General features: G+C 48.3%; 1 protein-coding gene across 2 annotated transcripts; it reads right to left on the reverse strand.

Moving 5' to 3' along the window:
* DHX8 (DEAH-box helicase 8) lies at positions 1–23066 on the reverse strand. Of its 2 annotated transcripts, none has more exons than XM_075911170.1 (23): positions 22894–23066; positions 21745–21830; positions 20400–20472; positions 19421–19506; positions 18360–18469; positions 17938–18255; positions 17221–17365; positions 16119–16322; positions 15330–15417; positions 14954–15051; positions 13115–13262; positions 11931–12112; positions 10932–11126; positions 10513–10698; positions 9778–9988; positions 9414–9595; positions 8319–8459; positions 7880–8035; positions 6236–6373; positions 5694–5822; positions 3677–3873; positions 3334–3513; positions 1–2296 (listed from the first exon to the last, which is right to left on the reverse strand). In XM_075911170.1, the coding sequence occupies exons 1-23, from the start codon at positions 23003–23005 to the stop codon at positions 2077–2079; spliced, it is 3585 nt and encodes a 1194-aa protein (XP_075767285.1). In that variant the 5' UTR covers positions 23006–23066; the 3' UTR covers positions 1–2076. The 2 variants fall into 2 exon arrangements, with proteins under 2 accessions (XP_075767285.1, XP_075767283.1); XM_075911168.1 differs by having other exon boundaries at positions 19421–19509.
* Positions 23067–23479: the final 413 nt, after the last annotated feature.

Raw genomic sequence — 23479 nt, forward strand, 5'->3', positions numbered from 1 at the left:
CTGTATGAAATTCTAGCATTTTATACCTGAGGTTGACCTAAAATACTACAAATATCAATGAACAGTTGTTTAGTGTTAGCCTAGAAATCTTTACAGGGCCGGTGCTTCCTTCTGGTTCCCATTCCATGAGTACCGGGGCTGAGGTAACCACTTTCTAGTATCTGCCAAGTGGATACATCCGAGAACTTGATGCTGAATTGTTCCAAGCCAGAGAGCTCTCTAAAGCCTATTGCAAAGGGTTGTGTGTAAGCCAACGTGCCTGCTTCATAGTTGAGTTCCGGAAGGCACATGATCACTGTGTTGGAGCCCAAAGGTTCCAATGGAAAATACTGCAAGTGAGGAGCGTATTAGTCACAAATTTCAGAGAGAGCAGAGCCATTCACAGTAAAGACAACTGCTGACTTCCAAACGAGAACACAAAATCCCGCCCTTCGATTGGGTTTCTCTACCCCAGAAGGGCCAAGCCAGCCAAGGAAATAGAAAATGCTCTTCTAAAACAGGAGAGCCATAAAAGAAATGTGGCATGAAGAGACCTTGCCTCAGAACCCCACCTGAACCCCGTGGGTGTCAGACCTGAGCTCTTGGAGCCTCCCCGCCCCCAGCTTTTAAACAATTCGGTTAAGCGCAACGTTTCACTGCAATCAGGGTAACCGTTACAGCAGCGCAAAGACGCTTTACCCATCTCATTTCAGTTCTTTTTAGTAATCCTTTTCTCTGGGAAGGCCCCATGTTTCTGGGGAGTGTATGGTATTTGTACATTATATTAAAAACAGCATATATGCCCTCCCGCTCCCTGCCCTCTTTACAAAGGGATGCAGATATCAGATGTAGCCAATTTTCACAGCAGGCGCTGTGCTGTCTTGTAGCTCTCATAGATCAGGTGTACATTAAACCAGTCAGCTCCTCTGCTTGCTTTTCAATGGTTCCGTACCCCCCAGAATGAGAAAATGCACTAAGTTTGGGTCTCTCTGGCCCTGGAGCCAGGTAGCTATTTCTCCAGCTCTGAAAAGCACAGGCATTACCACAACCGAAAGAAAATAAGGTTAAGTTTATGTACAGTTCCCACATGACAGTGCACACACCGGCAGGCCATGCTGGAATTCCAGTTTCATAACAACAGTTCTAGCAGGTCTTTGCTGAAATCCACGTCTAGCCCTAAGAGAACAGCGTACAAGAAAGAGCCGTTGTGATGTCAGCGGTGTTGTCAGAGGAAACAAAACACATGACGCATTGTGAAGAAAATCTCTCTCTGGAACATCTGTAACTATTTAGGGTCTCAGACGGAGCTGCGCTGCCGAGTGGATGTGGTTAATTAACATGCGATATTCTCGTTTTCAGTGCACAGGAGATGCTGATGAAAGATAAGACCACCAGCCTGACCCGTGCCATTGTCCAAGTATAACAGACACTTGGGTTGGGTTTCAGGGGATCTCTTCCGCCTTATTCCAAAGCCACAGATACTAAATCTCTCTCCACAGCTGGCTGCAGGAGGTTTTGATTTCAAATAAGAGAGAGTTAAAGCAAGTAAGAAAATGCAGGAGTTAAAGGAGCTTGAGCACAAGCAGTGAAACCTGCCAAAGAAAGCTTGGTCTTTGTCCAAGTGTCAGCTGAAATCGATCCCTCTTAACAGTGGCTAGAAACTCAGAAATTCTAGCATCTGACTATACAGTCAGGGAGGAGACCATCGAGTTGACGAACAATCAGTTTTTAAATCATTGCGTCATTTTTTGGGGGCTTTGCTGCTTGGTGCCCAGATTTCGAAGCTTCCAGACTTTCAAATGGCTGAAGTGGGAGGTGGTGACAACAGACCTGAGTGAGCCAGGACAACAGAACAGGGACCTGCTAATTGTAGCCATGGCAGGGCAGAGGACATGAGACTGTCCAGATCCATGGGCCCCTAATGAAGATATTTACAAAGCGAATAGGAAAGAAACTAAACCCGGCATTAATCTGGATTTCAGCTGCCACTGGATTGAGGTTCAACCGCGCGTGTCCAGAGAAGGGGATTTTTACAACAGGGCAGAATCTCAGCTGGCAGGAACACTTCGCCCACAGGAGCCGATGTCAGGGCCCGGCTCAGCGTCTCCTGAAGGCACGAGAGATCCTCCAAGCGTTGGGCTCCTCATAGCGATTGTACAGGGGCTCCAGCCGCTGCTGCTTCTTCTGTTTGCTCAGTTTGGTTGGATCAGAGACTTTGAAGAAGGCTGGTGCAAATTCCACCAGCCAGCGCGGGTCAATGGTGGTCACTTCGCGCATGTACTCCTTGGTGGTCAGCACTAGCTCATGATAGACCACCCTGTGGAGAAAAACAAGCAGAAATAGTAATGTTTGCAGAAGGGGAAAGGTTGTTTGCAGAAGGTTCTTAAAGATCAGGTCCCTGGGGCTGAAGACCTCATCTCATGTGTGGGTTTCTTGAGACCTGTCCTCCTTGGTCTAGTTCTCTAACTCTCCCTCCCCCCCTTCAACATCACCCCCAGGGACACGAGACCCCAAAGGAGCTCTCTCCTGTAAAAAAGCATCTGCATTCTGCTGCATGGAGCTGCTTTGTGTCACTTCAGAATCCCCATCTCCCTAACTTGTGCGAACTCCATACATGGAGAAGAGGCACAACAGGACGGCTGGAGGCAAGACGCCGGACACAGCCTCGTTTTACGGTAGTGGTAGCACCTTGCATGTCTGATACACACCTGCGCGAGAGCCGAGAACAGATCAGTTTGTCTCTTTGCTCTCTATTCCCATTCCATGCCCACACTGAATCACAGAACACTAGAACCGGAAGGAACCTTGAGCGGTCATCAAGTCCAGTCCCCTGCCCTCACGGCAGGACCAAACACCATCTAGACCAGGGGTGGGGAACTTCAGCCCCGGAAGCCAGATGCGGCCCCCGGCTTGCCTGGATCCAGTCCCTGAGGCTCAGGGCCACCCCCAGCATTGGGGAGCTCACACTGGCACTCCAGCCCTCCCCGCTCCCATCCCACCATAGGGCAAGAGCACGCAAAATCTATTACACTGGGCCCCACTTGGCTCTGAGATGGGAGGGAAACGGTGTGTCTCATTCTCAGTCGGGGGTCGCGTCAGTGAGGTTTTCCCCCTCTTTCCCCCGCTTCTCACTTTGTGTGGCCCCCCCCGACTGATTTTTCTGTGGGTCAATGGCCCCTCCGACCCAGGTTTTTCCTAAACCTCCCTTGCTGCAATTTAAGCCCGTTGCTTCTTGTCTTGAAGTATCGGAGGGCACAGATTTTTGGTCTGTATTTTATGGATAGCCCATGCCAAGGACTTTCCCACTGTAGGATAGAGAATTAAACGTAGAATTAAGAGTCCCTGTGCTCCTACCATTCTGGTTGCCTGTTGAAAAGGGCACTGGATGGGTGAATATAGACTACTTGCTGGTCAATGAGTGTCCGGTAGCCTTCCTGGGGGTCCTTCTTTGCTGCATTTCGGAAGAAACCGCTGCAAATGGCCTTCTGGACTCGCACCGTGGCCTTCCCGCATGACACCACATCAAGCTTGTGTCTGCCAGAACGGAGTAAAGAAAGGATATAGAGGGCTCCCATGTTTGACGTGCAAAGCACAGACACCCTGGCACACAAACAGCAAGCGCCCACCAGTCGCTGCAAAAGGACGAGAATGCTAAAAACCAGCAGAACGGGTTCCTGCCCTCGCTGGATTTGCTCACCTGTCCATAATGCCCAGCATTTGTTTACGGATGTCCTGTGCCCTGCGCAAGGACCGGGCCTGGATAAAATTCTCATAGCACCAGGGATTGGAGAACTTATTATTCTTCCACGAATTGTAGACAGCCAGCAGGGTGAGGTGGTCCCCTTCTGTCTGGTGGAACTTGGCTTTCTTCTGGTCAGCAAGTGCTTGTTTATCCTAACACACAAAACACGTTCTATCACATGTGTTCGAGAGGCAGTATCACAGAGGTGGCCAACCCGAGGCTCGCAAGCCACGTGTGGCTCTTCCCTCCCTCCCCTGGGTGCATCTTGCGAAGCCCCCCCCCCCCCCGTGGCTTGAAAGCCGCCCACGTGCCCTCAAAAACAGCCCCCTCCTCTCGGCTCCCTGTGCTGACCTGGGCAGGGGAGTCATCCAGCGTGGCCATGAAAGCTGCAGAAATAAAGATGGCAGTAGGCGGCAGGAGCCTGCTGTGGCCAAAAAGCATTTAACTGCGGTTTCTTAAAGGGGCAGAGCTTTCTTTTTTTTTTTTTTTTTTGCTCAACCGAACGTCACCGGGGGCTCCTTTTAAAGGGGCAGTCCTTTCTCCCCCCTCCCCCGCCGAAAATTTTGCTCTGGCTTTTCATGCTGGATCCACCGCTATCTCGGCTCTTTGCCCAGAATGGATTGGCCACTCCTGCAGTATCACGTGCCCCTGGCAACAGGGCAGCGATTCTTCTATAGACCCCCATGCTGCATATTCTTGTGTGCTACCAAAATGAACAGCCCCATGTTGAACCCGTGCAAGGCAAAGATGCACACACAGGATCTCAGCTTTTTTGTACAGGATTAAATACAGAACCCTGCCAGCACAGTGGGAGTTCCCTTGCCTACACCAGGGCTGACCTGGAACCCTTGGATTAAGGTGATGCCAGCAGGGCACAAAATGTTGAACTTGTAAAGGACTAGCACAGCTCCTATGTGAAAACACAGATGCCTCTTCTCCTCTCTCATAAGAGGAGAGGGACAGAGAAGCAGCAACACTGTATTTTTCCTGAGACATTCTCATCCTCCCCACTCCTCCACATTATTGAAATGATGCTACGGGACCCATGGCTCACTTCCGCTGTAGGCTGCACTGGGTTGTGCGCTCAGAACTAGTCAAGAGTGTTGCTCTGAAATCTGAACTTCAACGACTGAACGGATGTCTACACCACGGAGACCATGGGACAGACAGGCTGCCACAGCTGCTTACACAATCCGAAGGTTTTCTGGAAGACCCTCTCTGAATGACACGTACTCCATTGACAAAAGCACTCTCTGAGGACACAGCTGTGTCTTCACTGGAGGTTTTGTTGGCATAACTTTGTTGTTGGGTGGGAGGGGGTTAACACACTCTTAACTAACACAGCTATGCTGATATAATTTTTCAGTGTAGACCGGGCCTAAATAATAGACGATGCCTGAGCAGTAGCTCAGACTCTACAGAGAGGTCCATGTTTCTCAATTCCACGGATGGAGCCTTGTGATATCAGTCAGTCCTTGGGCTACACACCAACAGGACTTAATAACGAAGAAGTGACAGATTCCAAAAGGAGTCTGACATGGAGCAGCCATGTCACTGCCACAGCCTGCAGCCTAGAGGTGCAGGAAGACGGTCAGCGAAGGAGGGGCTTAGAACATGTAACTTCTGGTTCTCTGGGTGAGGAACGGGGTCCCTCCAACCACCCTCCAAGAACGGTTCTGAATTCAAAGCAGGAAGTGGCTGATTATAATGTTGCGTTTGATTGGCTGTTGGGACGAGAAGAAACGAGCAACTTTCACTTCCCCCGGGGCAAACAGGGACAGCTCAGGGGCATGTGGCAAAGAGGGGAATGAGCGATGCAGTATGGGATTCAACGAACCGTTAATTATGGTTTTGTCGGGGGGAGTATGCACATACCATTACACCGGATGCATTCAATAAACCAACCGAGACCCCGCCTTGCTACCATGCAACCAGGCCTGGGCACTACAGCACACAGGCCTGAATGCCTCACCTTTGGTCTGTAGAACACGTTCTGTACGGACAGCATGGAGACGATGGTTAACATTTCCTCACTGCATCCCAAGTGCACCGACATGATCAACATCTTGCATAACATGGGCTCCAAGGGGAACTCTGCCATCTGCAGGAATAAAGCACAATGACATCTCGTGTCAGCGGCGCGCTAGCCGGCCTTCCCGAGAGGAGAAAACTAAGGATATTTGGAGAGAAGACAGGCAGCGTTTCCACAGCATGGCGCTCCATTTGCAGGGGGCCTTTCCTTGGCACAGAGCGCATGATCTTCGTCGTCTATGTGATCAGAGTAGCCCAAGGCTTATAGAGATTGAGACACTTGTAAAATGGAGCTCGCGGATCAGAGAAAACAACACTGCCCCCCCGGAGAGCAGTTATTAACTACCCCTTGTCTGCAAAGGCCGACTGCTACTGGGGGAGCGCGGCCATGGGACAACTAATACCACACAAGAGCACAGGGAGAAGCAGCGACAGGGCCGGCGAGAGCCAGGCCAGCCTGAGCACACAGCAGATTTCACCTACTCGGCGCCCGAGTCGAGTGAGCAGCCCCTCGTCGTCTAGGGCTCCCAAGGTGTAGAGCTGTTCCATGGCGGTGATGAGTGTTTCCATCGGGGGAGCATCCATAAAATCAAAAGAGAGCAAGTCGTTAATCCCCATCGCCTGAAACAGAGAGAAATTCTCAGGGTCAGAGACTGCAGGAAAGAAACAGGAATCATAGAATCATAGAATAATAGGACTGGAAGGGACCTCAAGAGGTCATCGAGTCCAGCCCCCCGCCCTCAAGGCAGGACCAAGCTCCGTCTACACCATCCCTGACAGATGTCTATCAAACCTGTTCTTAAATATCTCCAGAGAGGGAGATTCTACCACCTCCCTTGGCAATTTATTCCAATATTTGACCACCCTGACAGTTAGGAATTTTTTCCTAATGTCCAATCTAAACCTCCCCTGCTGCACTTTAAGCCCATTACTCCTTGTCCTGTCCTCAGAAACCAAGAGGAACAAATTTTCTCCTTCCTCCTTGTGACACCCTCTTAGATATTTGAAAACCGCTATCATGTCCCCCCTTAATCTTCTTTTTTCCAAACTAAACAAGCCCAGTTCATGAAGCCTGGCTTCATAGGTCATGTTCTCTAAACCTTTAATCATTCTTGTCGCTCTTCTCTGTACCCTTTCCAATTTCTCCACATCTTTCTTGAAATGTGGCGCCCAGAACTGGACACAGTACTCCAGCTGAGGCCTAACTAGTGCAGAGTAGAGCGGCAGAATGACTTCACGAGTTTTGCTTACAACACACCTGTTGATACAACCTAGAATCATATTTGCTTTTTTTGCAACAGCATCACACTGTTGACTCATATTCAACTTGTGGTCCACTATGACCCCTAGATCCCTTTCCGCCATGCTCCTTCCTAGACAGTCGCTTCCCATCTTGTATGTATGGAACTGATTGTTCCTTCCTAAGTGGAGCACTTTGCATTTCTCTTTATTAAACCTCATCCTGTTTACCTCTGACCATTTCTCTAACTTGCTAAGGTCATTTTGAATTATGTCCCTATCCTCCAAAGAAGTTGCAACCCCACCCAGTTTGGTATCATCTGCAAACTTAATAAGCGTTCTCTCGATCCCAATATCTACATCATTGATGAAGATATTGAACAGTACGGGTCCCAAAACCCGTAGTGATCTAACAGTTCCGTGCCACCTCTCACATCTGTGACTCACATCTTGGACAGTTACTTGAGGGATTGCAGCTCTCAGAAGGTACAAACTTCTATGGCTCCCCCGAGTACCTGGGAATATATGTATTTGGGGGATACCCCGGGAAGAGAAGCCAGAGGCTATGGCCTGGGAAACATGCATGTTTTATAAAGGGGGTTTGTTTGTTGGTAGCCGGCATGGAAAGGTCTGGCACCAACACTCCTGGGGTTCTGCATTTCTAGAGCTTCAAATGAACTGCAGCTTTCAGGCTGTACACAGAATAGCTCTTGTGTTACTGACACCTGTAAAGCTCAAAGTTACAGTCCCCTGGGAGAAAGAACAGGAGAGCGAGCTGTAGCTCAGCCAATGGTACAGTGTCCCTTCCTAGCCCTTTGCATGCAAAGAGCAGAAATTCCAATCACACTGGCCTGTATTTCAGCATAACAGGGATCTGCTGAGTCCTACCTTGAGGGAGAGCACTGTGCTGGCCAAGTTTGTTCTCTGGATTTCAGGCACATTGGTGGTTAGCATTTCATCTCGGTAAGCACGTTCCGTGTAGAGTCTGTAGCACTTCCCCGGGCCTGTTCTCCCAGCTCTTCCAGCTCGCTGTTTTGCCTGCGCCTGTAGGATTTCAGAGGGAACACCACATCTCAGTGGCAGAAGCGGGTAAGCACTTTGCAGGATGACAACTCAGGGAGGACTGAAGGGTTAGTTGCTGGAAGTTATGTCTGTGTTATTACAAGGACTCCCAACACAACGCAGAGAGGGATATGACACCAAGGGATAGTCCGAGGATGCCGTCAGGCATCGTGTGAGGGAAAGTGGTGTTTATTTCCCCACCTTGTTTCCGTAAAATTTCCTGTAAGCCACAGATTGACCATTGATACATAATCCAATGTTGTACCTGGGAAATGGGCGTAACCACCAGCTGATCAATTCCAGTCTTGGAGTTATAAACTTTCTGCTTCACAAACCCAGGATCCACCACATAATAGATTCCGTCAATCGTCAGGGAGGTCTCCGCGATGTTGGTAGCAATGACAACCTGTAAACAAGAGTCAGTCGGATTCAGATGCTATCTCTGCTTGGCAGCCCGCCGGAAACAGAACTCAGCTAACCTCGTGCAGCGCGGTTTACACAAGGCATTCTGTTTGGTATAATCAGACTGGAGCAGACAACTGCTATGATTTAAACTTAGTATTCTCCTGCCACCGTGTGGACAGATTTTTCCCTCCACCCACAAAAATGGCCAGATTTTAAATACTTGCAGTCGGTTTTAAGCTTGAGGGCACCATGTGACAACACAGTGGAACATATTGATAAGAAAAGGAAAACGTTAGCAATAGGTGATCAAAGAATAGCTATTAGCCAGGATGGGTAGGAATGGTGTCCCCAGCCTCTGTTTGTCTGCAGATAGATGACAGGAGAGGGATCAGGGGATGATTACCTGTTGTGTTTCCCTCCCTCTGGGGCATCTATTATTGGGCACTGTTGGCAGACAGGATACTGGGCTAGATGGACCTTTGGTCTGACCCAGTATGGCCGTTCTTATGTTCTTAATTTTACATAATCCAGAAAAAGTTGGGTTTTTTTGCCTGACTCTGCCACACAGCCCTTATGAGACACGAAACCACTGCAGAATATGCTTCAAGAGAACAACTGCCTTCCTCTGAGAATTGCTTCTGTACTGACCCTGCCGAAACGCAAAAGCTGCACAGAGGACAACAAGGACCTTAAAAGGCAGCATATAGAGAATCTTTCTGCTGCACTGAAACAGAAGAATACTTAAAAGCCACAAAATGAATGGAGAATTGGACAAGAAAAGTTTTGAGAGTTAAGCCACAGAAGAACCGCTGCTTCAAATCTACAGAGCACAGTCCACAATTACTACCCTCCCAACGTCAGAGCGCATAAGACTCTGAATGGAATGAACTATGTAACAAATCCCAGCTATCAAACCTTTCAGTAGAGTGGGAAGTCGGCCTTTGCCTGGGATTACCTTCCTGCTGCCAGGCGGGGCGGGGTCAAAGATCCTGGTCTGCATCTCACTAGGTAAAGCAGAATATACCGGGAGGATAATTAACTCGGGCACATCAGGTCCTAGCGATTTCATTCTCTCATAGAGGATCTCACAAGCTGTGTCGATCTCCTCCTGACCCGTCAGAAACACCAGGATGTCACCTAGAAAAGGGAATGCGTCCTCAGAATTAATCCTGCTCTACACAACTCCTCCTCATCAATCCCTTGGCTTCCCTCTTCCCTTCCACGCAAAAAGATCGCCCATTCAGATGTGCTCCTTGTAAAGCCACATGATCCCAGGACACAGGGGGTCCCTGACACCCCGAAATTTTAATCGCGCTTACCCGGTGGCTCCGTCAAATGGATCTGCATCACTGTGATCAGACTGGCATCCAGATAATCAGTCTCTGGTTCTTTTGTGTACAGAATTTCCACAGGGTATGTTCTGCCAGGAATCGTGAAGATTGGGGCTTCATAGAAATACTGGGAGAATTTCACAGCATCCAATGTCGCCGAAGTTACGATCAGCTTCATATCCGGACGTTTCTGCACTGTCTGCAGAAGGAGAGAAAGTTCCCAAGCCATGTTAATAATGACAAGGGCAATAAAGCTCCTTCAATCAGTTAGGTTATTCCACGTAATAAGAGGCTACAGACTTTTCAGGGGCTATGGCAGATTCACAGAATAATATAAATGCAAAGGAGGGCACGCAGTCCATCTCAGAGGCAAAAGCCAAGAATCTCATGCCATAAAGCTCAGGCCATGTTTCCTAGTTAAGGGAACTTTTGTCCCAGAAACCTTTTGAGAGAGGCAGACTGGGTTAAGTGAGACTACTTCCTTATTCTGAGAAAGCTGCTTGTTCACCTCCAGAAATGTTCTGAATGAATGTGCTGCGTCTGTTGCCAAAACTCCATTTAATTTACAGTCCGGGCCAAGATCATGTGAGCGACTCTCGTGATAGTAAAGTTCTCACAACCAGTTTGAGACATGAGGGTCTTAAGAGGAAGACACATCGCCCTTCCTCCCAGGTTCCCTCCTGATATAACCAGCGGGCAGCCCTGGGCCAAACACAACATCACCTTTTTCAGAAGCCCAAAGAGCACGTCGGTGTGAATGGTCCTCTCATGGGCCTCGTCCAGCATGATGATGGCGTACTGGGTCAGGTCCGGGTCAATCAGGCATTCCCGCAGTAACATACCATCCGTCATGTACTTGATGACTGTCTCGGGGCTGGTGCAGTCTTCAAACCGAATGGTGTAGCCAACCTACCAAACGAGAGATGGAAGCAGACCAGTGGGTTTGAATGAGCAATGGAGTCTCCTTCCCTTACACCGAACTAACTCAATTGATCCAGCAGTTGGCAACAATGATAACGCCGGGTTGAGTTATTCCACCAGCCCCCAACTTGCCACAGAGCTCAGGCTCGCTATCCCACTGCTGATTTTTCCCCACTTTGAATCGTGTTTATGCAGCTGCCTCCTCCCGCACGGAACTTTACCTCCTGTCCCAAACAGCAGCCAAACTCCTCGGACACTCTCTTGGCAACGGACATTGCAGCCACTCGGCGAGGCTGGGTGCAGCCAATCTTGCCCCTCGTGGTGTAGCCTGCTTCAGCCAGGTACTGGGTGATCTGTGTCGTTTTCCCGGAGCCCGTCTCGCCGATAACGATCAGGATCTGATTGTCATGGACTGCCTGAAAGAGGACACGGTAGAAAGCATTTCCAAGGGGGGTTTTAAATACCGTTAATCTAAGACTAAGCGTAGCCCCCGAGTGCCCTCACTCCTGCTGGCTCAGATGAAATGTTCTAGCCTTGGATTTACTAATCAGCAGGCCGGTATCTTTAGCCAGTCAAATGACTCACCCTGTCACAAAGACTTGGCTCATGTGGGATCTTAGCTCCAATTCTGGCCCCACTGCCAGAGCTGTCCTGTCCATAGGATGGGCCAGGGCAGCTGCCCAGGCCCTGTGCTTTGGGGGGGCCCCATGGCAGCTGCCTCAACCGTCCTAGGACGAGACCCAGATTGGCCTGGGGGATTACCTGGGGACCTGGCGCAGGATGGCAGCAGAAGTCGGCTCACCTCTCCTGCACTCACCGTGGTGGGAAGAGTCAGATCAACCCAGCAGCCTGCTCTGGCTTCTGCCACCCTGGTGAGTGCTGAAGAGGGGCCAACCCCTTCTGCTGCCTTGAGTCCGGCTTCCCACGAATCCCCCAGGTCACATCTCTCAAGAGAGGGGGTTTCGGGCAATGGGCCCTGGGCCCCACACCTGGGGCACTGGAGTGGGGAGGCCCCACACTCCCGCAAGGGCAGCCCCACCTACTTCGTTAAGAAGTACTACAGTTTTATAAAGATTCAGAGAGAAAAAATATCATTTTAAAAAAACAAAATTTCATTCTTAAAACGCTCAGGTGGCTACTAATTTGTCAATAAACAGAGCCAGTAAAATCCCTATTAACCCTTCTCTCTCTCTCTAGGGTGACTCCTGCATGGGTCTTACCTGAATCAGCTGCTCCTTTAGTCTGAAGATTGGGAGGCTCTCCCTTTGCTCAATGATGGAAAGTTGGGTTTTTTTACCATAGGAGGCTTTGTTGCCACCGAACGCATGTTTCTTCCACTCCGGGATATCATTGGGCATCATCCCAATACCCCGCATGTTGGCAGCTATTTGTCTCCCGTCCACTGGGAACAGAGAATGAGAATTTACTTATCACACTGCAGGTGACAGCACAAATCCAGTAGTGAACGAGAGACAGTAAAAAGGCATTTCACAGTTAACACTGCAATCTGCCTGGAGCGAGCTCGAGGGAACTGTTCTGGCATATCGAGTGTGATTTTGGTCTACTACGACTTTTGCCTCAGTTCTATCTGTGCAGCACTTGGTCATACATGTCCACTCCTCCGTTACGCTTTGACTAGAAGACTAAACATGCAAGCCATGCTCAAGATGAAAACAAAGTTAAGTGAAGGGGCTACATACATAGACATCAAGATATACTCCTGGGCTGCGTCTAGACTGGCATGATTTTCCACAAATGCTTTTAACGGAAAAGTTTTTCCGTTAAAAGCATTTGCGGAAAAGAGCGTCTAGATTGGCATGGACGCTTTTCCGCAAAAGCACTTTTTGTGGAAAAGCATCCGTGCCAATCTAGACGCGGTTTTGCGCAAGAAAGCCCCGATCGCCATTTTCACCATCGGGGCTTTTTTGCGCAAAACAGTTTTTAGCTGTCTACACTGGCCCTCTTGCACAAAAGCATTTGTGCAAGAGGGCTTTTTCCTGAGAGGGAGCAGCATAGTATTTGCACAAGAACACTGACAATCTTACATTAGATCGTTAGTGTTCTTGCGCAAATTCAAGCGGCCAGTGTAGACAGCTGGTACGTTGCTTTTGCAGAAAAACTTGCCAGTCTAGACGCAGCCCTGGAATAGTTCAGTTCCAACAAAGAATGGCACCAGTGTTCCCTCTAATTTTTTTACATTCATGTGAGGAATAAATGTTGTTGTGCGCACCAACACAAGTGCAGATGTGCACCACCAAGAGAAACACACACTACTGGCTGTGGACGTTCTGATAATCAGCTGGGTGGCACCTGAATCTCTCCTAGATGGCCACCCACACATTCAACTTTCCAGGATCACTGAATGGCCCAATAGATACTTAAACAGAGACAAATCAAAACGCACCGTCAGGTAGAGGATCCACCCAATGTGTATTAAGTCCCATAGGAATAGAATCCATCTCGGCTTCCCTCTGAGCTTGTTTGAGTTCTCGCCTTTCTTTGGCTAACGCGCTTTGCATCATGGCCGCCTGGGACAAGGAGCCATCAGGATTCTGAAGAACAAAAGCAATATTCCGTTACAAGCATTGTCCAGTCCCGGAGCCTTCGCTACCACTCTGTGCACCTTTAATACAGCCCAGCTCATCTGCCCGCGAGCCTGAAGGCAATCTCTTTCCCACGGCTACTTATAACAGTTCGAAAACTTTATTATTTCGCAAGTGCTGAAAGATTTTGATGGTAGATTTCCAAGATGCAATGGCGGAGACTGTGGGAGACTCCCTTCACAACCCCATCCAGGGTGAGATGACAGGCATGAGGTGGGAAGGATCGTTTCCTGACTATCCCCCACCTCATCAAAAACAAGAGGATGAGAGAGAGAAGAATGCCACTTGGTTAACTCTCTTGCTATGAGATGCTGGCTGTGTGTTAACCGGCATTTCTACTGCATGACCTCATCTCACTCTTACCAATGGAATGAAAACCCAACTCTCTATTTTAGAGAGTTTGTGCGTCTGTGAGTCCGTCCATCCATCTGTGAGTCTTTTGGTTCAAGACCCCTAAATGGTCAGAGTTAGGACCACAATCTTCAGTATGCAGCTTCCTCTTATCCTAACTTAAAGCAAGGTCAGGGTTTCGTTGTGCTAGGACAATGGGATGTGCCTGGAATCCAATTATTTTCCAACACACAGAAAGGCTACGTCTACATTGGCCCCTTTTACGGAATAGGCATGCAAATGTAGAACTTTGGAAGAGGCAAATGCGCGGGGGATTTAAATATCCCCCGCGACATTTGCATTTTCATGGCCGCCGCTTTTTTCCGGCTCGGAGATAAGCTGGAGAAAAGCGTCCAGACTGGTGCGATCCTCTGGAATAAACCCTATGCCGGAGGATCTCTTATTCCTACTTACAAGTAGGAATAAGAGATCCTCCGGAAAAGGGCTTTATTCCGGAGGATCGCGCCAGTCTGGATGCTTTTCTCCGGCTTACCTCCAAGCTGGAAAAAAGCGGCGGCCATGAAAACGCAAATGCCGCGGGGGATATTTAAATCCCCCGCGCATTTGCCTCTTCCAAAGTTCTACATTTGCATGCCTATTCCGTAATAGGCGGCCAGTGTAGACACAGCCAAAGGGAGGGGGCTGAGAACAGGGACAATTGTCTGTTGTAATGACCACTGGGGATAGCTATACTGCAGAATGACCACAGGGGGCAGTCGCACCAGGAAGAGAGTGACCAGCTGGGGCCAGGGCTCTCCATATTACCTGCCATGGGCCACAGGTAAGTGGCCTCCCTGGTCCAAACCCCTACCCCCAGACATTGGCCCCAGCGCCAGACAGTGAGGGGGAGGGAAGCCCCACCAGCCAGCAGCCCCACAGGGGAAGTGCAACCCCATGCGTTCCCCCCCCCCCACAGGAGGAGCTGACGGCCAGGGCTAGGCAACACAGCCCTGGCGCCCCCGTCCGTCTCCACCTGGGAGCCAGCACAACCCTGTCTCCCCCGCCCCGACTTTTGCTCCCTCCCCTACGCTGCCCTGACTCTTCCACCTATCATACCCTGCCCTAAGCCCTCACAAGGAACTGAGCAACATGCTGTAAATTCTCTAGTGTCCTATAAAAAAAAGATCTCCAACCCAGCATGCCTGATTTTCTGGCCTAGGGATTCACGGTTCCACTTATTATTGCTAATTCCAGCACAGTTACCTAAAATCGGCGCACATGTTTTCAGTCACTGGTCTGAACTCTCTCACCTTCACTATTTTAATGGGACTCATATCCATGCTTTGTTTTGTATGCCCTCGCAGGAACGGCGGCTCTTCTTCAACCAGCTCAATCTCAAGGTCCTCATCTAAAACCCACAAACAATTCGGGGTGAACAAAGAGACACATGCACTTTTCTTCCACTCACACATCCCCAGCAGAGAAAGGAAGCTACGTGGATTGTTTTCTGTGCATCCCGTTTAGTGTATAATTACATGTCCTTCAAAGGTAGAACTGTCATAGGCAAAGAGAGCACTCTCAGTCAAAAGCCACCATAACCCAAGGGGAACCAGCACACCTACCGGCTCCAGGCTATTGCTAACTATGACACTCCTTATGCCCAGCGAAACAGCCAGACAATCTTACCTTCCTCGTCATCAACTTTGGGGAGGATGCCAGTCTCCTCGTCAAAGTCAGGGAACTCTTCTTTGGAGAGCACGTTAGCAGCAATCATCTAGCATGGGATGGGAGAAAGGAGGATTAGTTCCCACATGTGAATTCATTCAAGTGTAGCTTGGTCCATTTAAGATTCTAGCACTCTCTGGGATGCAAGGAGGGTCTACTTTGCAGAGAGATGGGAAATATAAGGTCCCCTAGGACACTGTCACTGGGATAGTCTGAAGGGATTAGTGTCTATCAGTGAGGTACAATGGAGTATAAATAGGAGAAATTAAGAAAGGGATATTTACAATGAAAGTCGGTTAATACAGCCCAACAGAGAGAAGGACTTGGCTTCTCCCAAAAGAATTCAATTATGACTTTAAAACTTTGCTGCATACACTAGTAGATGCAGCAAACAACCCCACAGCAACAGAGATGGATTAGTATGCCGAAAAGGGCTTTTTAAGCTGTAACACTTTGCCCTTTCTGGGTTTTAGCACTTGTGAAAGATGCTGAAATGACAAGTGACACTTCTAACAAAGATGGATCCTGCGATTGTTTTGAATATTGACAGAGATACAATGTTTAGTTAATTAGATCATACTATTAGCCAAAGACTGCTCAAAGCCTTATGAGGTCAGTCTGGGAAACCCGGATTTCAGAAAGATTTACTAAGACCCATGGAAAGCAGGAGGGTAGTCTCTGAAGCTCTCTTACGACCATACAATGATGCTGCCCCCAGACACCCCGGTATGAGATGACAATGCTTTACACCTGTTTGATTTCCCATTTCTCTGGGTCTGAAATCCGGGTGAGACGCTTCCGTTCAAGGCTATCATCCTCCACTTCAGGGGCATTCACTAGGGAGAGGTGACTGGGTCTGTCTGGATTCCTCATCGAGGTCTCCTCATTGGTCTCTCCAACGATGTTTCTGCGTCGGTTTGGGTTTAAATCTTCCCCAGTGTCTTGATCAACGTCCTACATAAAATATGATTGATAGATTTATTAATCACTGATTGACAGATTGATTCATCACCTTTTCCTTATGTAATGCCAGACTCGGTCCATCGGAAGTAGGGACTGAACCTGGGGCATTATGGGTTAAAGCCATAAGCCTCTATCACATTAGTTAAAAGACAACTGGCTCTTCATTAAGCAGCCTGTGATCGGGAGCACATTTTTGTGGCCCATAATTTAAAATAAAATGCTCCTCTCTCATGCAGCGAACGGAGCATGGGCATAAGTGACAACCTGAGGTCTGGCCAGGCGACCAACTCAAGACTTCAAAATGATCAGCTGGTGTAGTTCAGTAAGTGATACAAACACTGTTGAATGTTTAGAATCATAGAATCCCAGGGCTGGAAGAGACCTCAGGAGTCACCGAGTCCTGCCCCCTGCCCAAAGCAGGACCAACCCCAACTCAATCATCCCAGCCAGAGCTTTGTCAAACAGACTTAAAAACCTCTAGGGATGGAGAGTCCACCCCCTCCCTAGGGAACCCATCCCAGTACTTCCCCACTCTCCCAGGGAAATAGTTTTTCCTCATATCCAACCTAGACCTCCCTCACTGTAACTTGAGACCACTGCTCCTTTTTCTGCCATCCGTCACCACTGAGAACAGCCTCACTCAATCCTCTTTGGAACCCTCCTTCAGGAAGTTGAAGTCTTTATACACAAGACATTTGAAAAGAACACGTGGAGAAAATGGAGTAGAAACCAATGAGTGGAATAAATACAGAACTATAACTTGCCAATTTTGAGTATTATAATACGGTATTTTCAAGGGATTCAAGTTGGTGCTATAAACTAACGCTTAAACACTCTGTCCCCCATCATCATTTGATCTGTATTCAACATCCATCACATTCTTCCATACCTTCATGCTCAGGCTGGTTTTGGACCCAGTGAATGACAGCACTTTGACCTTTACTCTTTGTCCTTTGCTCACAACATCAGCAACATTAGCAACACGTCCCTCTCTGCGAAGTTCAGAAATATGAACCAAGCCTTCCCAGCGTTTCCTGTGGGTCACACATGGACAGAAGGGCATGAGATGCTGTACAATACGGTGGGAGACAGCTCGTCACATATCATTTCAACACTTACAGGTCTTAAAATGTTTTAACGCTGAGAGGTTCTTGCATGATTATAAACTGTCCCTGGAAATTATAAACTGAGATGCGGCATGTAAGAGGTTAACCGGTGGCCCAGACAGGCTGGAGCAGTTCCCCTTCCCCCACCGATGCAGGTGCAGGTGGGGCCACTCCAGCCCAGCCGGGCTCACCGCAGGATCCCAGTTAACCTATTAAACTGAACGTTCAACCAGTTAATTTTTTAAAATGGTACTTTACATCCCTACTGGAAAGAGAAACGTTCTTTACTGACCACTTTACTTTTTTGAAACAGAAAATTCACCACGGTTGTGAAATTCAGTGTGTACCACTGGCATACGTGGCTGAGCCTAATAAGGCATCATACTTTTTTTCTTAAGTCACACTAATGACAGAAATTGATGACAATATTTATAATACTCAAAGGCAGGGTGATGGTACCAAAAAGTGGTAATGACTTCTTGTGACGGTCAGATGAGTACCTTAGTCCTTCCAGCTGCACAAAGCACCCAAACTGCATTATACTAGTGACTTTGCCATTGTAAATTTCTCCAATTGAAGGCTCTTCAGGTGGAGGCCGATCCACATGCTTGTCCCTCCATCTATCATTGCTCTTCTCTGTGTATTTCTCTCGATCCTTACGGTCCCTGCTGGGACTCGGACTCCTGCTCCTTGAGCGGTATCTGGATTTCCCCTTGTTCTTATCCCGAGTCCTAGAACGGGACCTGGAACGGGATCGGTGCCTCCGTTTCCTGTCTCTGTCTCTACTGCGACTGCGGCTCCTCCTCTTTTTTTTTGTCCTGACAAACATCAACAATCTGCATTAAATTTTCATGCAAGAGCAGGTCACACAGACACTATACTTCCTAGCTAGTCATGGCCCAGAGATGCACTGGAAACTTACCGGTGATCAGTATTCCTTTGTTTTGCCTTCCCACCGGCAGTAGGCATTAAAGCTTCAAGTTCTTTAAGAGCATCAGCAGCTACTTTCACATCATCTTCATCCAGCATAGTCTGTAGACACAGAGAATATCTCTGTAAGCAAACTGATTAAAAACCTACCAACCTCACATCTATTTCTGGAAAGGAGGAGAAAAGATCACAGAGAAATATACTGTAAAGAAGCTAAAATATGGGGATGATTACACCATGAAACTTAAAGGCACATGGCTCTAACAGTTCTGCCTCTATGTAAGACTTTGGAGACTTTTTTAAATTGTTACTAAAATCTTCATATGCATGTGACCCGTAGGCAACTTGGGTAGCCTAGTATGCTAATAATTTTTTCAACCTCACCTTCAAGCCTCTGCACAATTCTACCTTTTCCTTTTGCCTCTTCTATGCCTCTTACTTTCTGCACTTTTCTGAATCCTCCTTTCTATCATCCTCATTTTCTTGCTCTTTGTACCTTCCGCCATGCAATCCCTTTCAAGCCTAGGTGTCAAACATGCTCCTTCAAAACCACTCCTTAACCAAAGTCACCTTCCATGGTCTCAGTGATGCCAGGCAGTTTTGCACCTGAACCATTATCCCACTTATTATATTGTCTGCGTTAGAATGTAAATTTGTCAGGGTAGGATGGAGGTTCCACAAAGCAGTGTTGGCTCTGAGAGAGCTATATTAACAATAATCCCCTGCAACTAACCTCCAGCAATCTTCAGCTAACTACTGACCTCCCATGACATTCTGCATTTTCATTTCTCAGGCCCCATCACATTTTGTGCATTAGAAGCACAATACAGATGATCAGGGCTCAACAATTAGTGTAATCTACTGAGTAGATTACAGCCGGCACAGCTGCTCAGCGTGCCGAATTGCGCGGCTGGCAAGCGGGACTCGCCGCCGCCTGGCGAGCCCTGCAGATGATCATGTTAATGTAGCAACTGCAAACCAAGAGTGAAAAAATAGAGAGCAAGCATGATACTTCCATGCACTGATTTTTAACGTGTGAAACGTCATCCTTACCCTGATAGTGGGATTGTCTGGTCTGCAAAGGGCTGGGAACAGGTCCTTCAGCTTTTCCTTTTCTGTTTTGGGTTTGACAACTGCCTCTGCTTTTAGAACAAAAAAGCGTTTAAAAAAAAAAAACCACATTAGAAATGCACCTTTATCACATGGCTACAATAATTTGTCACTGTCATTTCTTAAACCGAATACTGTAGTCATTTAAGCTCTGAATGTAAATTTTACGGTAGCTTTTAAAAATTAAAAAGCTGGGACTTTTCAGCTTGTAAAAGTTGACTAAGGGGGGATATGATACAGGTCTATAAAATGATGACTGGGGTGGAGAAAGTAAATAAGGAAGTGTTACTTACTCTTTTTCATAACACAAGAGCAGGGGTCACCAAATTAAATTAATATACAGCCGGTTTAAACAAACAAAGGAAGTATTTTTTTCATACAATGCACAGTCAACCCGTGGAACTCCTCGTCAGATGATGTTGTGAAGGTCAAGATAATAACAGGGTTCAAAAAAGAACTAGGTAAGTTCATATAAGGTATGTCCATCAACGGCTATTAGGCAGGATGGGAAGGAATGACATCCCTAGGTTCTGCTCACTTGATGATTACCTGTTCTGTTCATTCCCTCTGGGCCACCTGGGATTGAACACTGTTGGGAGACAGGACACTGGGCTAGATGGGCCTTTGGTCTGACCCAGTATGACAGTTCTTACCTTCTTAAGAATAACATTTCCCTTCACCAAAAAAATGCTGGTTAAGTAAGATAGTGAAATATAAAATACTCTAAATTCTGCACCGAGTAAAGCTCTTTCCTTGAGCAGCCCAAAACCTTTGCCACAGTGATTCCTGCAATACAGGGAACTCCACTGGAATAACAGCATATAAGAATAGCTATTTCTCTGTCACACATAATATTCAACAGTTGCTGAAAGGATTGGGACGGCTTTCTGTTGAGCTGTTGGAGCAGTGAGTATTTACTTACCTTTGCCTGTAGATGGCTTTCCTGGAGGCCGCATAGTCTGTATGAGACGTAACAAATTACTAATGAGGGAGTCCTGAAAAATTCAATAAAGCACAGAAGATATTTTTAAGTGATTGCAATACTTTTGCACATTAGTACAAGGTAGGGTTTGTTAGCAGGGAACAAAAAGCTCAATTCCAACTTCTAAAAGCATCTAGAAGCATAGAGCTGCAGTCACAAGAATTTACATGTATACCATAAAAGTTCAGCTGCTTGGTGCAGACTCTACAGCGTTATGAAAATTGCATGTAAGTGACTCTCCACACTAGTCACTAATTCTAGCCATGACATGTTTAAAAGTCTGAGGAGTAGCCATGTTAGTCTGTAACTTTAAAAACAATGAGTAGTCCTGTGGCACCTGAAAGACTAACAAATATATATAGTATCATGAGCTTTTGTGGGCAAAACACACTTCTTCAGATGAGCTGAGCTCCATTCAAGCTCATCTGAAGAAACATGTTTTGCCCACGAAAGGTCATGATACTATATTTTATACATATATACATATATATACACGTGTGTGTGTGTGTGTGTGTATATATATATATTTTGTTAAGTCTCTAAGGCAGGACTACTCAATTTTAGAAGCCCCAGGGGCCACAATGATACTGACAACACATACCAAGGGCCACAACATAAGTGTGTTTGCATAAACATGCAAATATATATGCAAATAGCTTCTTTCACACGGTCGAGCATGAATACAAAGCACTTCCCACAATGCCCTGGCACTCCCAGCACCTCCTCCCTGGGGTCTAGAAATGCCAATACCCTGTACCCGTCTGTTCAAGCCACCCCGTCCACTTGTGTCTTTCAATGCTCACCCCGCCTGGGAGACACCTCGCTGTTGTGGAGCGTGTTCCCAGTGGAGCCCATATTCAAAGGATCCTACTCACAGGCCACATGTTGAGTCCCATGTAGACCCAAACCACGTTGCAGTACGCAAACAAACAGGCCACGGGCCGCGTATTGAGCAGCCCTGCTCTAAGGTGCCATAGAACTACTCATTGTTTCTAACCATGACAATCACTCTGATCTGTTTGTAAGGTACTTATTAGCTTGGTGTATGAGCACCATAAAAAGTTTGTTTTCACGACAAGCTATTTTTCTTGCACTTCACATGCGCAGTAATAAGACATAAATAGCCCAAATGAGTCTTCAAAATTGTATCATTCTTAATTATACAAAAGTGTTTGGAAGCCAGCATACATGAATTAAGTGAAAATAACTGCACAACAACACACACACACTTAATCCTTGCAACTCTCTTTTAAATAAACAATTTTTGTGTTTGCATCTCACTTACTGTGAACTCGGCGCCATTCTTTGTAAGGGCAGCCTTGAATATGTCAAATGTGGTGTTCTTCTCGGCGAGATTTATCACAAATTCAGCTGCAAACAAAGTGATGAGAGTGAAATAAATAAAAACTGGAAGTCAGGCCACATGCATTTCACTCTAATGAAAGGGGCTGGCATGGCAACCTTTGAACCTGAAGTCCCTCATCCAGTCACAGAACCTGGAGTAATGCACGGGCTGCAGCAGTGCCAGTTTTTCTTTCTACACTGTCTCAGGTCCACCTGCTCAAAACCAGGGTTGGAGGGATTGCAAATGGCTCTGGCTGAGAAGAGAGCTCATATGCTCACTCCAGACCCTCAACTCTTTGGGGGCCAGAGCTGTCTTTTTAACTACATTTGTTCAACACTCAGCACAACCACCCTAGCTCAAAAATACCACCAGGCCAATTCCTTGTTTAATTAATACATATTTACTAGGGATGCAAGAGTTTAACTCGTTAACTGATAAGCTGATGCTTCTCGGTTACCGTTAGCGGTTAACCGTGGGGCCTGCAGCCCATGCAGAGTTTAACCAGATAACGGACAGAATTTTGATCAGTTACACCAGGGGTTCTCAAACTTGTGATACCGCGACCCCCCTCTCAGTTGCTCACGACCCCTCTTTCCATTGCTGCAACCACCCTCTCAAGTTGCTCGCGACCCCGCGGGGGGTCAGGACCCACCGTTTGAGAGAAACTGAGTTACATGGTTAACGTGTTTTATTGTTTGTTAACATCCCTAATGTTTACACATTTACTTTCTTACCGCAGACACCCTTGGCACCAGGAGGCGCTGGCTCAAACTGCAACTCTGCCGCTGAGACACAGCTGGGTACAGCCCCGAATGGGGGGGGGTGTCCCCTGGTTCCTGCACCCCCCATCAAGCTGCTCTCGGGGGGGGGGCTCAGCCCCTTCCGGGGGCGCCTGTAGACCCCGTCCAGACCCCGCCGGGGGGGTCCCCTGGCTCCTGCACCCCCCCATCAAGCTGCTCTCGGGGGGGGGCTCAGCCCCTTCCGGGGGCGCCTGTAGACCCCGTCCAGACCCCCCCCCAACACGAGCCCCGGCGGCCCCCCCGCGACCCGCCCCCCGCTCTGGACCGAGCCCCCCCCGCGGCTCCTCACCCAGGTCCTTGTCGTTGATGCCCAGGTGATTGTCCAGCTCGGTGCAGACCTTGGACACCAGCGACAGGTACTCGAGCTTCGCGAGCTCCTCGGCCACCGCCGGCTCCCCCATCGTCGCGCCCCCGGCCTCGCGCCCCCGGAGCGGATCCACTTCCGGGTCACGCCGCGCGACGGGGGAGGCACGCACAGGGCGCTGGCCAGAGAGACGGCGGCGCCGGCTAGAGCGGCTCAGACTGGAGCCGGGCAGGGAGGCGGCGCCTCCCACTCTATGGTGCAGGGGCGGCTCTTTCCTGAGCCCGGCCGGCCGGCGGGGGGCGGGGCCTGAAAGCCTCGAACACAGGGTCGCCCTGAGCGCTGGGGGGATACCCCCGTGTCAGGGGATCCCCCCTGTGTCAGAGAGGGGATACCCCCTGTGTCAGAGAGGGGATACCCCCTGTGTCAGGGGATACCCCCTATGTCAGAGAGGGGATACCCCTGTGTCAGGGGATACCCCCTATGTCAGAGAGGGGATACCCCTGTGTCAGGGGATACCTCCCATGTCAGAGAGGGGATACCCCCTGTGTCAGAGAGGGGATACCCCCTGTGT

Source organism: Pelodiscus sinensis, chromosome 29 (genome assembly GCF_049634645.1).
Source record: "Pelodiscus sinensis isolate JC-2024 chromosome 29, ASM4963464v1, whole genome shotgun sequence".
NCBI lineage: Eukaryota > Metazoa > Chordata > Testudines > Trionychidae > Pelodiscus > Pelodiscus sinensis.